Here is a 16,431-nt window from a genome sequence, read left to right as displayed (position 1 = left end):
TCCGGCCGCGTATCAGAAACCTGTGATAGAAGGGGACTAGAAACTGAATGATGGATTTAAAAAAGCTGTAGCCTCCCCCTCCCTCCAATTGCTGCTTGCATTTACAGGGTAAAATTAATGAAGTTAATTACATCTACTCAAAATCTCTTGGTTGAGTGAATTATTTAGCTCCTTTAAAGTAGAGACATAATTTTCTGCAGGATCCACAGGCTTTTTTTCAGTCTTGGTTGGTTACTCTGTTTTATAGTCCCCATGATGCATGGTTGCTATCTGAAGCACTCTGGGGTGCACCTTTTAGAGTAATACAAGCTGTCAAATTCAGATTAAGGACATCTGCAATGTTCAAAGCAAAAATACTGAAATAATTATAGAAATACTAATAAAGTCCAATTTCTAACAAAGATGAAAAAGAGGATGGATCCAGAGAGTTAAAACGTAAAGCGAAATAACAGGGCAAGATGCTTAGAAAGTAGGAATATGTCATGTAATTAGCAAAGAAAATATCTAATACACTGCTTATCTGACAGTCTTTTATTCCCTTTGATGTCATCATTTCCAAAATGCAGCATTAACCAAAGGAATTTTCAGGGGGGTGTTTACATGTTAAGGTGGAAAGAAAAGAAAGAAGGCCAAAGAATATTCTGTGCAATCCAAACATTTACAAGTGATACCTTGCAGTGTATAGTATTCAAGATTAGGACTTCAAAGAATGTTTGGAGAGATCAAGAACACGATTGTGGGGCTTTAACTGATAATTTTACTTTAAGATTACCCAGCGTGTAAGGTTGACATTAAAGATAAGCCTAAGCTTACGGCTGGAGGCAAACTTCGGCATCCAATTCAGTTTTCACTGAATTGTAAGGTGGGAGGTTTTTTTGTTGTTGTTTTTGTTTTTTTTTTTTAGGAAACTTTTGTGCAGATTGAATTTTAAGCTTTCTTGCTTTATGTATTTTTTTGCTTTGGGGATATTTTTAAAATTAAAAATCTAATAGAAGTTCTTTGTATGTAAACACTCATCTTGTGTCTTTAATTTTTGTATAATACTCCTTTACTGCTGTGCCCTGGGCTTGCCCCAGGCCAGTACCTCCTGTGGCACCCCATGAGCAGCACCTTCCAGGCTGTCTCTGTCCTTGTGTCTCGTGACAGGCAGAACACATCATGTTTTGTGAAATGTAATTCAAAAAGACCCTGGTTTATATGGAAAATAAGGTGATATGTACATTACTAGAGCTTTCCTGAAATATTTTGGCAGTGTTTCCTAATGGCAAACTTCAGATTTTTCAGTTAAGTCTTGTGTTTCAATTTCCCATCAATAAAATTCTAATTCTTACTGCATACAAGTTCTCATTATACACAAAAGCAGTGCTAACAGATTCATTTCCCAGGAGAAAAGGCAAAAGCATCCCATATGAGATCCTGATACAAACAGTTGCCCCCACAACATAGGCAGTGCAGTAATATGGACTTAAGTGGGGCATGAAGTCTCATATGGGCTGGTGGCCCACCAAACATGAAGACCATGAAGGTTTTGAACAGCCATATTATCTAGGCATTTGGTTAGGGCTCTCTGAACACACACACTTGAAAAACCAGTTTAACAGCAGCTGAGCACAAAGTCAAGCAAGTAAGTCTGGGCAAGCATTGGGAAATCCTCCAAGGGAACAAATATTCTCAGCTGATGATACTTCTCCAGGGCATTAGGGATGTGAGGTGTCCTTTGGAGTCACATCACTGCAGGTGACATTCCTTGTGTTAATGACTGAGCCATACCAAAGGAAATTGTACTTCCATTTCAGAAAACTTGTAACATTAACTTATTTTTGTTTGGGTTTTCCTGGGCTAAGGCTGACTGAGAGAGAAACTTGTCTTTGGTTTGGTTTGTGCAGTGTCCAGCACAAGAAGTTGCATACCCGTCAATGAGGTTCATTAAGAGCTGTTGCAGTAAGAGCAAAATGATGTCTTGACCACTTAAATTACATTTTAGTAGAATACGTGCTCTAAAACTCCCATAAAATTCACAAACTGGAGACAAAATATTTCATATACCTATTGGTTGACCCTGAGATTAGCTCAGTTGGTTAGAGCACGGTGCAAATAACACCAAGGTTGTGGGTTTGATCCCTGTATGGACCATTCACTTAAGAGTTGGACTTGAGGATCCTTGTGGATCCCTTTCAGCTCAGAATATTGTGATTTTGTAATTGTACTGAATACAGGAGTGACTAACATAGAGGGAGCACTCCTCTGAAAATGGGTAGTTTTAGAAAGAATCAAAGGATGGGTGAGTTATCATAGAGACTTGTTGTTTTTCCATTTATGTTTTGAGTAGCAATTAGTTTTACCTAAGTGTTAGAGATATTACATATTCGTCATCATTAATAATTTTTATTATGTTCTACTAAGAACATGGAAACCCTTTATTTTCTATTTGTTGCTGTGAAATTGTTTCAAAATTTACAACTTCACAGATGTAGACTCTATCAGTGGTTTTTAATTGTGCATATTTATGATACTGGTGTTTTACAAGATTCTGGAGCCCCTCAGGTGTCACTGTTCTCAGCTGCTGATGGAAACACCTTAGCAGCAGCAAATACACTGCTGGCAAAAGGAATTGCAATGCTAAGATAAGGTTGTTTCTAATCTAAGTGCTTCTCATTCGAGAATCGCAGTATGAGGAAAAAACATACTCGAGTTATCAGTCAATTGTGGCTTTTTTCTAATGTACTATATTTACAACCTCAGACAATTTGAGCTGAGAGCAGCAAAAACCTGGCCTAATTGCAAGGACTGCAAAAGAATACTTGCACTTTTTCCCCTGAATAAATGGTTATTTCTCCGGAATGAAATACATATCTGCATTACAAAAGAAAGCAATAACAGTGCTGTGCCTTTGCTCATTAAGCGCTTGGAGAAGAATGAACAAGTCCACATTTTTCTTCATGTGTACCTAGATTTCAGATCACATACTAGAGCATGTTCCCCAATGCCTCTAAAGGATATATTGTACATTTTAATGATACTTTTATTACCACTTTTCACTTTCAAGAACGTCTGTAAAGATTTTGGATATGCTCCTGTGTGTTAGTATGCCGAGAGGAAGCCTTTGTAATTCTGCAGTATAAGTTTAGAAAGTTACTCAGGATTTCATAGTATGTCAGGAATTCATATCAGCACCAAATTGCTTATGATTTGAATGAGATATGTGTTACTTCTGTGAGACTGTATGTAAATAGATATGTATTTAAGCAATATTTTTTTTGCAATGTTACTGACTTGTAAAATACTGTTGTTTTTTCGTCTTAGGTCTGAGGGTAACTGTGTTACTAACTTCATCCCTCATGGTGTTGGGAGCTGGCCTCAGATGTATTCCAGTCTCAGACCTAGAAATTAGGAAGAAGTAAGTGAATTAAGTTATTTTTAATATACATATTTTATTCTTTCTGCTAATATAATTTTTGCTGCTACTGCAAAGAAATGTTAGTAAAAATTTTCTGTATGAAGTTGATATGCCAAATGTTTGTTGTGTGGCCATGGGCTTACATGCTTCTTTGCTTTTTAAATGAATTTTTCTAGTCCTTCTTTTACATTGTATCTGAAGATCAGAAAACCCTTTACAGACTTGAGTTAATTACGCCTCACCCCATCCTGCATAGCTAATATTAATCTGCTTTGCAAATAAGGAAGCAGAGATTTAGAGAGGTTCAGAAATTGGCCCAAGATCACAGAGGGAGCCATGCCTCAAACCCCAAAAATATGTAATTTGTATGCAAATATTAAATAGTTAGTTCATTTTCTCATATTGGATGTGTGGGATCGTGCCATGAGACAGATGAAATTGTGCAAAATGGCCTTTTTCATGTAGTCTCTCCCAGTGTGGATTCCAGAGAAGGCTTGTACTTTATCTGCAGTGAAATGATTGCCTTCTGTACACATGCAGTTAAAGAGTTTGTGATAGAAACAGATTCCTTCCTAAAAATCACACAAACCAAACGATTCAACTGTCCTGTCAACGTATCCTGAACCTGGGCATCCTCAAGAAGTACAGAGTATGTTTTGTACAGCCAGGGAATGTGGATCACTTGTTATTCACTTAACTTTCTTTTTCCTCTTATGCTGAAGGAGGTGGGAGTACACAGGCATTACTACACCTTCTTTCTTCTTTAAAAACAGCAGTAGCACTAGGTCTTTACTAGTTATGCTTGCATAATATGTAAACATGAAAAAAAGAACTTATAAATAAAAGATTTCTATGTGGATTGGGTTTTTTTCCCCCCTTGAACTCTAGTCAGCTTCCAGGCAGTCCTTTTATTATTTCAGCAAGTTATTTGACTTGGGGGATTTTTTGTTTTATTTTTTTTGATTCCTCTTAGTATTGCTTACTCTGAAAATCAACTTGGAATCTTTTTAAGTTGGGAAAGAAAGTGTTTGGTGTGAAGTTGAAAGCCAATGACTGGGTGCCATGGATAAAATAAAAGAAGAGGTTCAGAGAGAGAACCGAGAATGTAAAAAACATTGACTGTAAAACCAGCCCTGATAAGTAAACTGAGAGCAGTGTGTCAAGTATGGGAGATGCAATTTCAGTCCTTTGGTGCTTAGTGAGCATATAAGGAAGCACCCAAGGTGCTGCTGATGTTGGTTGCCCAGTGTTGCCTATTTCAACGTGGTGTTCAAGGACTCTGTGAGCAGGGGAGGCTGAACTAACCATATTGTGCTACCATTCATAGTGACCCTTTTAAGGAAAATGTACTGTTAAGATGGCCAGGGAGAGCTGTTCTCATTGTGCCCTTTTCCTTAAAATGTTAAGGGGTACTCGACATTCAGTTTGTTCATTCTCATCAATCTTGGATTAAATATCGATAGCTTTTAAATGGGCCAGATGGCTTAAATGCAATGAAATGTGGTGTCTTATGTAGCTTTTCATTTATGATTTATGCCAAAAGACATGTGCTGCCCTAGGCTTTACCAAAACAAGGATGAGGGCTATAAGTAGCTGAGAAGATGAAAATTCCCAAATGAGATTTAGATGTGAGGTATCATTTGGGGAGTGGGAAAAAGAGTGTCCACAAAATCTTGATCACCTTTAAACAAAGTTTTCCAGTTTAGCTGCAGCAAGGACACCTAGGAGAAAAATTAAATACATGCCTAAGAAGAAACGTTCACAGAACAACTTCTTTAACTAGGAAAGAAAAGGATTGTATAGAGTCTGATGAGTGAGATGTATAAAACATGATGTTAAAATTTATTGAAAACTATATAGGGGGAAAAAAAGAGTATGAGCAGAATCCTGATGGAAAAGGTTAATAATTTCATATATTCATGCTGTGAAAATATGCATCATCTCCAGGTGAAACTGATAAATTTGCCTACTTAGCCTACTCCCAAAAAAGAGACATTTTCAAGAATTTCGGCTCTATCTGAGGAAGTAGTTTGATCTTTTACACAGTTTGATTAAAAATCTACAGAGAATTAATTAAAGCTAACTGTGTGAAGCAAAAGGATGGTTTTCAGTGAAGTTTCTTGAGACATTGTAAATAATTGTACAGACTGTGTGATGTTTTGTCAAGTAACCTGCATTGTTCTGAGGGCCAAGGCTGAAGGCCAGTTTTCATCCGTTACTTGAAGCATGGTATCAAATAAAATAATATTTTTGAGATGAGCATTACTGCTTAATGCATTAGCCACAGCTTACTGAGCACTAAATTATGCACTTATTCTGAATATGTGTATGCATTAATACAGCAACCTGAATGTTACAGAGCCTGTCAGGTGGACAAGATTACACACAAGCTAATGTCAAAGCATTTCAGAAGACAGTGTAAATGGAATTTCTTTAAATGCTTTTGCATGTTTTGTAGTATGTTCCTTCAGACCTTGAGTAATTTGCAGTAATATGCTGAAGGATTTCCATGGGACAATTATGTCAGAGTTAACATGCATAAAATTATAAGAACGTTCATGACGTTTGTAAGGTTTAGGTTGGGTTTTTTCTACTTTGTAGCTGTCTCTGAACAGTAAAAAAAAAAAAAGTTATCAAATTGTACCTTTTCCTGAACCTTCTTCCCTTCCCTGAAGGTTACAAGAACATCACTAGTGCTTTTTGCCTGCATTTTACTCAGTTCTTTTTGACTCCTGCTTGTCACCGAGTGAATATTTTCATTTGACTCTTTTAGAATGTGATTATTTTGTCCTGAATGTTAACATTACTAGAAGTCCATTTCTTTATATAGTAAATCAGGGTTGTTTTTTTCCCTTCACATAACACTTCATATTTACCTCATATTGTGTGTTTAGGAATATATTTACATACTTCTTAGGTCTTAAATCTAGGCAAAAAGCTGTTTGAGCTGAAATGTGTAAGAAAGAAGGAAATAAAATGATGCAATCAGCTCATAGCCATACATCTTTGGCTTTTAAACTGACCATGTGATGTAAGACTTTTTAAATGTTTTGAAAGACAGGATAATTAAAGACATGAAAGTAAAGGATGTAACATAATTTGTCACTTGTATTGAATATATTAATTAAGCAATTTAGTAGAACTGAGTGTGCTATGGACTGGTAGTGTTTGTCCTTCACATTAGATTTCACAACAGACAAGTAGTTATTGAGGACCTCGAGTCACAGCAGTGAGAGGGCTCTCCTTGGCAGTAAATACCATTAAAATGTTTGTTGGGAATCCAGCAGAATGACACAGAGAATGACAGTCATTTATGAGAGTAGTTGGTAGATCCTGTAAAGGGGTCTTTTTGTTAATCCTACTAGTTCTTTGGATTTTAAATCTTTTTGCCTACTCTTGGATATAATGTTAACTCTTTCCGTTACTATATTTGAAGAATTGCTCCTTGGTACATTTTGTTTCTATTAGCTCTAGTTGCAGCCTAGTTTGTGTTTTATTCTTGTTAGACTTAGTCTTTAGTAGTTCCACGTTTTCCCTTTTTCATCCCTGCAAGCCTAAAGAATGACATGAGATCATCTCATTATTTGTCTTTTGAGATCCTAAGGCTGTCATAAGCCACTATTCTTATGCATGAAAAATGCAAAGGGGCACCTCAGAAGAGGTAATTTCAGTAAAGACATGCTAGGATTCTCATATTCCCTGGCAATACTGAACACACTTCTATGCTGAAAAAAAATCGCCAAACTGGAGCATCTGTGGAGAAGAGGGATTAAAATGTTCCAGGGAATGAGAAGAGCCTTTTAGGAGAGGATGGTAGGAAAATCTGCCTGTAAGAAATAAAGACAGAGTATGATGCGTGTTTCGTGCTCCTTAATTCGCTGGGGAAGAGGAATGAAAGAGGATTTAATCTAAAGTGAGGTTCTGGGAGTAAAAAGATGAATAAACATACCTGTTTGTATATGCTGCAGCTCAGCAAGTGTAGGAGGAAAATGTTACGATGGAGCACTTGCCTGGTGCTGGTGGTGCTGGTTTGCACTTCAGCTGCAGTGCTGGGGGAAGGCCAAGCTGGGTTAATCCATGGTATCAGAAAAAGAGGTCAGTGGGGAAAAAAGGAAATAGGTCATTCACAGGTAGGTTCTCATGGGGAATACTTAATTGTATTAAGTAACTGTAACTCAACAGTTTAGCTTGTTTTTATTATTTCCACCAGCTTCATCTTATACACAGGGTTTATTTTTTGACCTCTGCTCCAAAGCATTTGTTGTAGATGAGAAGTTCTGTGAGTTGTTCCTAAGCAACAGTGATTTTTTCCAGCTTTGTTTGTTTGTTGATGGTAGTGGGAGGTGATTTAGTGTCCCTCTATCTGCCCAGTGGTCCTACCTGCCACTGCTTCAGCTGCATGTCCTGTGGCACACCAGCAGCCACTCAGGTGGCAGCCAAATGGGCTTCTCCTTCAGCTTAAGCAGCCTGGGTGAAAAAAAAAAGACAAATGGTCAGTTTTGGTTATAAATGCTCTTTCCTTTTTCACCTGTGCTGGATTTTGGCTGTGGCACTGTGGTTGTGATCCACCTCCCCGAGCAACCAGGGTGGCTGCTGAATTAGCAGTTTACAGACCCTGTGTAAATTCTTGGAGTGATGAATCCAGGACATTAAAGGAAACTCTTGAAATCTCAGAAAGGGCTTGATATTGCAGCAGTATTTAGTGGGCAGCTTCTACAAGGCCTCAGCTAGTGTAAGCCTTTGCTGGGAAGAGAATTTATATTCTCTGTGGGATATTTAGTTTCATCTCATATAATGGTAGGTGGTATCCTCAAATGTAGAACACTTTTAATTTTTTTAATCCTATTTAAAATCTTTGCCTTAGTTTGTGACTCATGTTGGCTAATTTCTGTCCTTAAAGAAGAATTCATATTAATTGAATTTATACTAAAGTTGCTGCATTATAAACAAAACACCCTCTTGCTCTTTCACTCACTTAAGAAAAATTATTCAAGAATGTTTAAATAGGTCTTGTTTATTCCACTTCTTAATTTGCTGCATCTCCTGTTCACTTCTACTCTTTTACTAAAAAATCCTACTTAGGACCTCTTTTGTGCTAAGTAATCTTAATCAGTTTTCTCCCACAGCAGCCCCAATAGCTGATTCTGGTGCACTTCCCTGATAATTTGTTTCAGTATATTTTGCCTCATTAGCCCATAATGTAATTGCCTACTTTGTGTTTACAATGTTGTTTACTTTGGGTCTGTTCATATTTGATGAATGTCTTCTGTTAGTGTTGCTTTAAAGATGTCTTCTTTTAGTAATGGGTTAGTGGAGAGGGCTAGCTTTAAAAGAAAAACAAAAACCCACAACCTTTTAATAAAAAAATTTTTTAAAAAAGGAAGCTTTGATTTTTGTGTGCCCTCATCCTTGAAACCTGGATAAAGTGAAGAAACCCTCTTCTCAGCTGTGTGACGGTTGTGATGGCTGCACAATAACATAGTCTGAGGATGTGAGTGAATTTGTCACCATACTGCCAGGGGTCTCAGTGTACTCCCCCTTCATCCCTTTCCTCTGTCAGAATGTCTGATGGAGATGTCAGGGCCTTGGCCTGAGATTGCTGCTTCCTCTCCTTGCAAATCCTTGTCTTTCTCAGCAGGCTCTCAGTAATAAGTTTTGGAGTAACTCCGACTTTCCAAACCTTTAAATTTGAAACCAAACCACACTACTTTTCATAGCATTTATAAATGGGTTTGCTGTTTTCTTTAAGCATGGGAGAAGAGGCATGAGGCTGGGATGCCTGGTAGATCCTATGGTCCTTTCAAGTCTGGTCTCATAATGGTGTGACTGACAGTGCAGAGACCATGGTTTGTACAAGGGGTAAAATATCTGCCCAATTCCTGATGAAGATGGCTAAATGTACATTTTTAAGTTTTTCTCTTTTCTTTTTCACTCTATTGTTGGCGATAATGTACCACACAGTGACTCAGGCTTTCTTCTTGTAATAATATTTCTTACTGATGGGGGGAAAAACAGCTTTAAATTATTCCACATATCAATGGTTGCATGCATCAAAAACAAGCTGAAAATGTTAATGGCCTCAATCCATGAATATCCAGAAGGCACAAAGCTTTTGTAGTATAAATATGTCATTTAATGAAAATATTGAAAGGAAGTGCATTTCCATGAAATTCATCTATCAGAATGTTATTTTTAATAGATGAATTCATTGCTTTACCCAGAGGTGTTTTTCTTTCCAGTCTTTTTCCAGACATAGAGCCTTCTTACACTCTCTTTGGGTTATGAACAAAACAGCATCTGCGTCGGTTCTCCCCATACTTGTAGCAGTGAATTGCTGTAAAGCATGAATTTGACCTCCCTAATTCTGTCTTTGCCTTAAAAGTACTTAAAAAGGTTCCACTTAATAGAAAGTTCTTTTATTGTATTTATTTTTGTGAGTCTAAAAGAAAAGCTCCATCCACTTCTAGTAACTTGATTGTGAAAAATCAGAAGTGGTTCTTGACAAATCTGGCATCAGTTCCCTCTGAGGGATAATAAATCTCCTGATGTATTATGTGAGTACGTCCATGTCTTTTCCTGTGCCTTTTTCTGGGCAAGCAACTTGCATCATACATCAGTGTAGATGCTCTAGAGTAGGAGGTATTTGCTTGCTTTGTTGCCCTGTAGTGACACTAAATTCAATAGCACTTGAAAAGTGCTCTGAAGTTCTCCAGTGGAAAGGTCTCTTTCATTTGCTTCCAGTAGTTCCCACAGTGAGCTAATCGCTACATAAACCTATTTGTCTTCCAAATTAGCAGGAGTTGAACGATCCACTTCTTTCAATGAGTGAAGTTGTCAGGCATGTGAAAGAAATATTAGCCATCCATTTCTGTAAAACATTAACTTCTTTATCCAGAATTGCTTTTTGCATTAATTGTTAGGATCAGCAGTTCATCTACTAAACTTTTCCATGCTAAAAGCATGCTACAGCGCTGTCTTCGTGCAGCAGCAGACTGGCACTCTCAGTGACTTGGTTGCTCCTCACACTTTGCCCAACAGTGGCAAAACTGAATTATAATTTATTTTCATTCCTTTTGTATAGAAGTTTGAATAGCGACTAAGTGGTCAGTTCTACGGGCAGCTAATGGGAGAAGCATGGTAAAAGTTTCAGGGAAAAAATCTGCACCAAAATCACATTTTTACAAGGCTCTTGAGCTCTGCTCCCTCCTAGGACCCAGAGGAAGTGGGTTTCCCAGCTGACCAGTGGTCATCATGTTTAGAGAGTCAGAGCAGCACCCTGGGGCTGACAGCCCTGCTCTTCCCATGTTGTCTGCCAAAGAAAAGGTGAAAATGCTTTTTCCATGCTGTTGATCAGTGTTAAAATACCACCTTCTCCAGTCTTAGCCTTCCCAGAACAAACTCAAATTAACACGTATTGGAGCTGAGCTGTGGGGGCTTATTTTGGTGTTGTGGTTTAAATCCATTGTGTTAAAAGTAATTTTTTGAGTAAGTAATTTTCCTCTACTGTTCCCTTTGTTTCCCCATCTGACTTCAGAAACTAATGAGATTTTCTTTCATTTAAAATTCTCTTAAGTCCAGGCATGAGACATACAGTGGTAGAAACACTAAATGTCTGGGTTTTTTACCTAGAAAAAGTGTTTGTGTAACACACAGCTTTTAAATAGCTTAACAAATCCAGTACCTGATGTGACTGTGACCATGCATGCAAAGTTTCAACTCATACAGAGAGAAAAAGATAAATAAAACTGACTGTAAATGGAAGTGCTTTCCCATCTTAACTGGATGGTATTATCATCAATCACTAAAACCTTTTTGTCTACAATCTCACTTTTTTTCCATACCCAGTTTTCTTAGTGATATTGTAATTTCAGCATTTATAGCCTTCCATGGTTTTCTTTGTTGCTGCCTGTTAGGATATTGCAGTAGTGATAGCATGGAGTGAATAAAACAGGTATAATCAGGTTAGTTCTTAATACTAATGTAAAGTCTTCTGTCAGGGAAGTGATGAAAACCATATAATTAAAGTTATTTATAATGTGACTTGACAAAAAAATTGGAAAAGAGGTGACAATATAGTACAGTAAGTGTTTTTCTTCTCTAATTTCTATTGCTGTATTTGAACTGTCCCTTGTACTAATTTTTTTGCAGTTCAGTTTAGGAACAAAAATGATCTTTATTTCGTGTAAAAGGGGTATGTGTGAATATGTCTGTGTGTTTTGTTTATATATAGATAAATACATAATATAAATGTATAAGTTATCCATTACTGTGATGCTCTGGCAATGATATTTCACACTAGCATTTACTACCAGTCCTCAAATAATTTTTCTTCTTTTTTTTTTTTTTTTTTAAAGGGCTCATGCTCAATTGCAAGTTCAAAGTTTGGTAGAGCACACAGATATTAGCAAAGAGATCAGATGTGCAAAAACCTTGACATTTCAAAATGAGTCCTGACCTGGCTTCTGAAATGGTTAAAACAAGATATTTTGGGTAGATGTTTACTTCCCCACTTTTGCTTTAAAGCAGTTAGTCATCAATTATTGTGTAAGTTAAGGATGAATTTCTAGTGTAGTTTTTTCCAATATTCTCTTCCATGACTGTGATTAAGAAGCCTTCTACTCTTGTATTATTTTCTGTCATTTGAACTCAATAACTTTCTACTTTTGATACATGGAAATAATTAAATGATGATTGGATAAATAACGCATCTGAAAACAGCAGAGCTGGATAAATAACAGATGAACATTACTGTGCTACTGTAATGAGACTGGAAAATATTTTTCTATCTGAGTAAGGCTATGAGCTAAAGTTATCTTTTTAGCCCTTTTCTTAGGAAAGAGAAATCTTGTTATGCAGAATGAAACTGGAATAGTGACAGGAAAAAAAAATGCAGTGCTCTTTGCACCCTTTTGGTAGCAGAAACAAGAAGAAAATTAGGGAGTAACAGAAACAAACCTGTCTTGGTCTTGGAGCAATTTTTAGCGCTGATGGTGTACAAGAGGAGACTCATGGGCTGTGAGACCAAAATCTAGCACAACGCTGATAAGATGTTTTAACAAACAGCAAAAAACCACCAGTACTGTTGTGTTCATATTTCTCTGTCAAATGGAGAGGCTGCTACATGCATCTCCCAGAGCAGCAGCTTAGTAAATGCTCTGAATTGTGTTTTGAATCTCTCATCCCTGCCTCTCTAGGGAAATGAGTTAAAGTTGTGCAGAGGAACCATGCAAATAATCTTTTTCTCAGGAAAAAGTAGCTTAATTCAAACCAGTATTGAAAAAGAGATAAAATAGGGCTTAGGCTGTTATCATATGCAGAGTTATTGGAGGTAGTAGTCTGTATATTGATGGCAATTTAGTCTGAAAAATATGTTAGACTTGAAAAATTAGGCAATATGAAGATACAAGATGTTCTACCTTGGATGATAATGTCAAGCTTGGTAAATGTCAGAAATGCAGATGGAAAGACCATGGGAAAATCCATGGGAACAGACAGCACACCAGGCAGGGCAAGGCTGGAGGGACAGCAGCCAGGAGAACACCAACAGAAGAGACCTAGAGAAAGACAAAATTGGCTTGCTCTTTCTAAAAAACCCCAAAAAACCCAACAAAACAAAGGCAGAAAGATAATACAGAATTAAAATTCTGAATTGAGGTACTACTTTCTCCCTTGGGATCTGTAAAGTAAAATTAACATCTGTTTCTCCCTCAAGTATGAAGGTTGATTATAGATCTTTATTGAGATGGTAGAGTTTGATAGACAGAATCTTAATCTGAAGTACATGATAAGAGTATGTATAATTCTCACAGTCGATAAATTGTGGGTTTTTGTTTGGTGGTTTGGGGTTTTTTTGCAAAACTTTTCTTCTTCTACAAGATGAAATGCCTACATGTTATTTTCTGATGATGCAGTTTCCCAAACATACAATAACTAAACCACGATTTAAACATTAAATTTACTTTGGAGCAATATTTACTAAAATAAAATCTGTATATTTTGCAATAGTTACCTCACTTGCTACTGAAATGCAGCTGTTCCTGGGGATGTGCCGTAGCTCTGCAAATATCCTGGAACAGTTTAGAAGAAGTTTGAGAATAACTTCCTGTAGTGACATAAGTAGAATGAAAATACCAAAGTGCACAAGGATACCTTGGTTTGTCCAAAGTACACTGAAGAGTAATCTTAGGGGATTGATGTACTGTGTCCTCCAGAAAACTATATCAGTGTTGTTTAGATAGTGCTTTTTATTTATTTAAAACTATTTCATTTTGGTTTGTGTGTGTGTGTGTGTGTGTGTGTGTGTGTGTGTGTCACAGTTTAACAAACATTCAGGAGGCCTGACCATGCCTTGGTGATGTCCATCTGAAGCACATCATGAACAGTAGTAATGAAATCTGTCCTCACTCAAAAAGATATGTAGGAGAGAATATTATATTGCTTCTGTACCAGCTCAGAAAAGGTTTCCTTCAGATGATATATAATAGCCTTTTTTTTCCTGTATACTTTTTATAAATTTTGTTTAAAAATTTAATTTCTAATTATCTGAGAATTGGTAGTATCCATTCCTTTGTATTGCAGTCTCTCTTGTTAATTTGATAAAGACTTTGTTGGCATTTCTTTTGCATATTTGTTCCTTTGTGTGCCTGCTACACTGTATGTTGTTCAGCCATTTGTGGCTTGAAACAGTGCCTAAATGGTGGCTTATGTTTCCCTATTTTCAGGCCATAGCTTTTTATGTCTGACAACTCAAGTCTTGCAGCAATAACACTGAGTTCCTGCTATGGTTAGAAAAACACCACCCATTTGAAAATATCATCTGCCACCAATTCATTGCATATTGAATAGATCTACTTTGGAGGGTTGCAATGCCTTGTTTGACTCTCTAGCTCTTTTTTAGACATGAAATTTTTATATAAATTCAAAAATACTGTTGCCTTTCAGGCTAATCACCTTTTGGAAAAGTCAAAGTGGAAGATTTCTGGCTGACTTCCATGTGTAGGAGAGCCTTCAGAAAGTCCTTTCTGTATGTGCTCATTGATATTAAGCCAAACTTTGCAGAGACTTCACTGCTTGGAAGTACTATCTCTGTTCTGTCACCAGCCTTATCTGTTAAATCCCAATGAGTGTGAAAAATGAGAAAAATCTGGGTTTGCTTGGCTGTTTCAACAGTATGTTGAGAATGGCCAGATTGCTGGAGAAGACGATTCTCTTGGAAACCCTAACAGCCCAGCCTCCTCATCTGTAGGCACATAGAGCTCATCTGAGTGTGTAAATAAAAATAAATAATGCAGTGAAAAAATATGCAGATTATTTTGCTGAACTGTTTCAATTTTGGATCTGCCATAACTAATTTAAATCTTCTACTGGGATTTATGCATGCAAGGGGTCAGATTTAAGATGTTTGTAATTTAAAGCTTTTCTGCTACTACACCTTTTCTACTTTTATATCCTATCATGGTGCCTTTTTGATGCAAAGAAAGTCCCTTTTGTTCCCTTTTCCTTTTCTCCTTTGAAGAGAACATTTGCTTCTCCATTTATATGAGGTAATGAGACCAGAGTAGCTCATGAGTCTTTAAATCAATCAAATTGGGCTTCTTTTAGTGTATAGAATATCCTTTTTTTTCCACAGTACTTTCATTTCTTTGTGCAGTTGCTCCATCTCCAGCACTCAATATCTCACATACCTTTTTAATTAAAAAACTCCCCAAAAAGGGCAAGCAATTGTCATCCAAATGGCTGTGGCGTATTCTCTATTCCAGGCTGATTCACGGAGGGCAGCTGTTAAATGGCTTGGCGGGGCCAACCGTGATGAATGCGGCACCATTTCTTTCCACAACGTGGTTTTCTCCTGACGAACGTGCCACAGCGACAGCCATCGCCTCGCTGCTCAATTACCTGGGCTCTGCTGGCGCCTTCCTGGTGGGGCCTCTGGTGGTGCCATCTCCTAATGGGACAGCTCACCTCCTGCTGGCATCGCAGAGCAACACCGAGCACATCAAGGACCGCATCGAGGCTGTGCTGTATGCAGGTGTGGCTTAAAAATAAGTATTAAAAAAATAAGAAAATATTAAAAATGTGCGTGCGTTCATGTGTGTTTGGTACTTGTGAACCAGTACCCTCTAGTGGCTGGTTTGCACGGGAACCGGCTCCCGACTGAGTGAAAATAATTAAGTGGTAATGTATTGTACCGTCAGAAGGGTTAGTTTTTTCCCCTCCTGTGTAGGAAAGATTTAAAAATAGCCTATTGTACAGGCTGACTCCAAAGGAAGTAATTCAGTTGTTTATATCGGCTGATCTTGGGAGAAATGTCTCCTAGGAGAGCTTACACTTTCCCTGAGCTTCCAAACTGGTTTTTGCTCATTGAATTTTCATTAAAAATATGTGTCCATGGCATGTTGGGTTTCTTTCTGTTGTGTCTGTAAGGATGGAAATCCAATAGTCTTTTAGCATTAAATTTCTTCCCTGCATTAAATCAGCCTTAATTTATGATTTGCATGTACCTTTCAAATGTGATTAGATTATTAGTATTTAAGAATCTAACACTGAAATTAAAATGAAATAGATTTTATTTTTAGCTAAAACCACATAATTCATACTGGTGAGCAATTTCAATGACGTGGCAACAGTTGAGTGGAAAAAAACACTGATATAAAATTCACCTGATATAACTTGGATTTTATGTCTTTGCTCTTTTTCTTGCAATGGCTTCTACAGCTCTTTATGTCACTTACAAAACTCAGCAGCAAACTTTAAGGAAAATAAGTTGGTTAAGTGGCTTAGGAGCCTATGTTCTGATTCTTAAAGGATATAAATTGGTATGGCATTCAGAGCAGATCAACTCTTTACCATGTCATGATGGTTGCACATTTGATTGGGATTTCCCCCCCCTTATGATTGCAACCTCTGAAATTCAGCCAGGACATAGCCCTAAGTGTTCCAGAAGTCTTAAAGTACATATGCTGTGTAGTTTATATGGAAGTTTATGGGATTGAGTTAGCTGTTTGTGATCATTTATTCCTGGATGTTATTCTTGC

General features: G+C 37.3%; 1 protein-coding gene across 1 annotated transcript in view; it reads left to right on the top strand.

Moving 5' to 3' along the window:
* SLC49A4 (solute carrier family 49 member 4) overlaps nt 1-16,431 on the top strand; it is a 63,564-nt gene that overhangs the window by 15,919 nt on the left and 31,214 nt on the right. The window contains 2 exon segments of the mRNA XM_029959833.1: nt 3,304-3,397; nt 15,157-15,425. Of these exon segments, the coding sequence (XP_029815693.1) occupies nt 3,304-3,397; nt 15,157-15,425 (363 nt within the window).

Source organism: Manacus vitellinus, unplaced genomic scaffold, assembly GCF_001715985.3.
Source record: "Manacus vitellinus isolate BGI_N305 unplaced genomic scaffold, ASM171598v3 scaffold_22_pilon, whole genome shotgun sequence".
NCBI classification, from domain to species: domain Eukaryota; kingdom Metazoa; phylum Chordata; class Aves; order Passeriformes; family Pipridae; genus Manacus; species Manacus vitellinus.
This window is presented reverse-complemented; position numbering and strand designations above follow the sequence as displayed.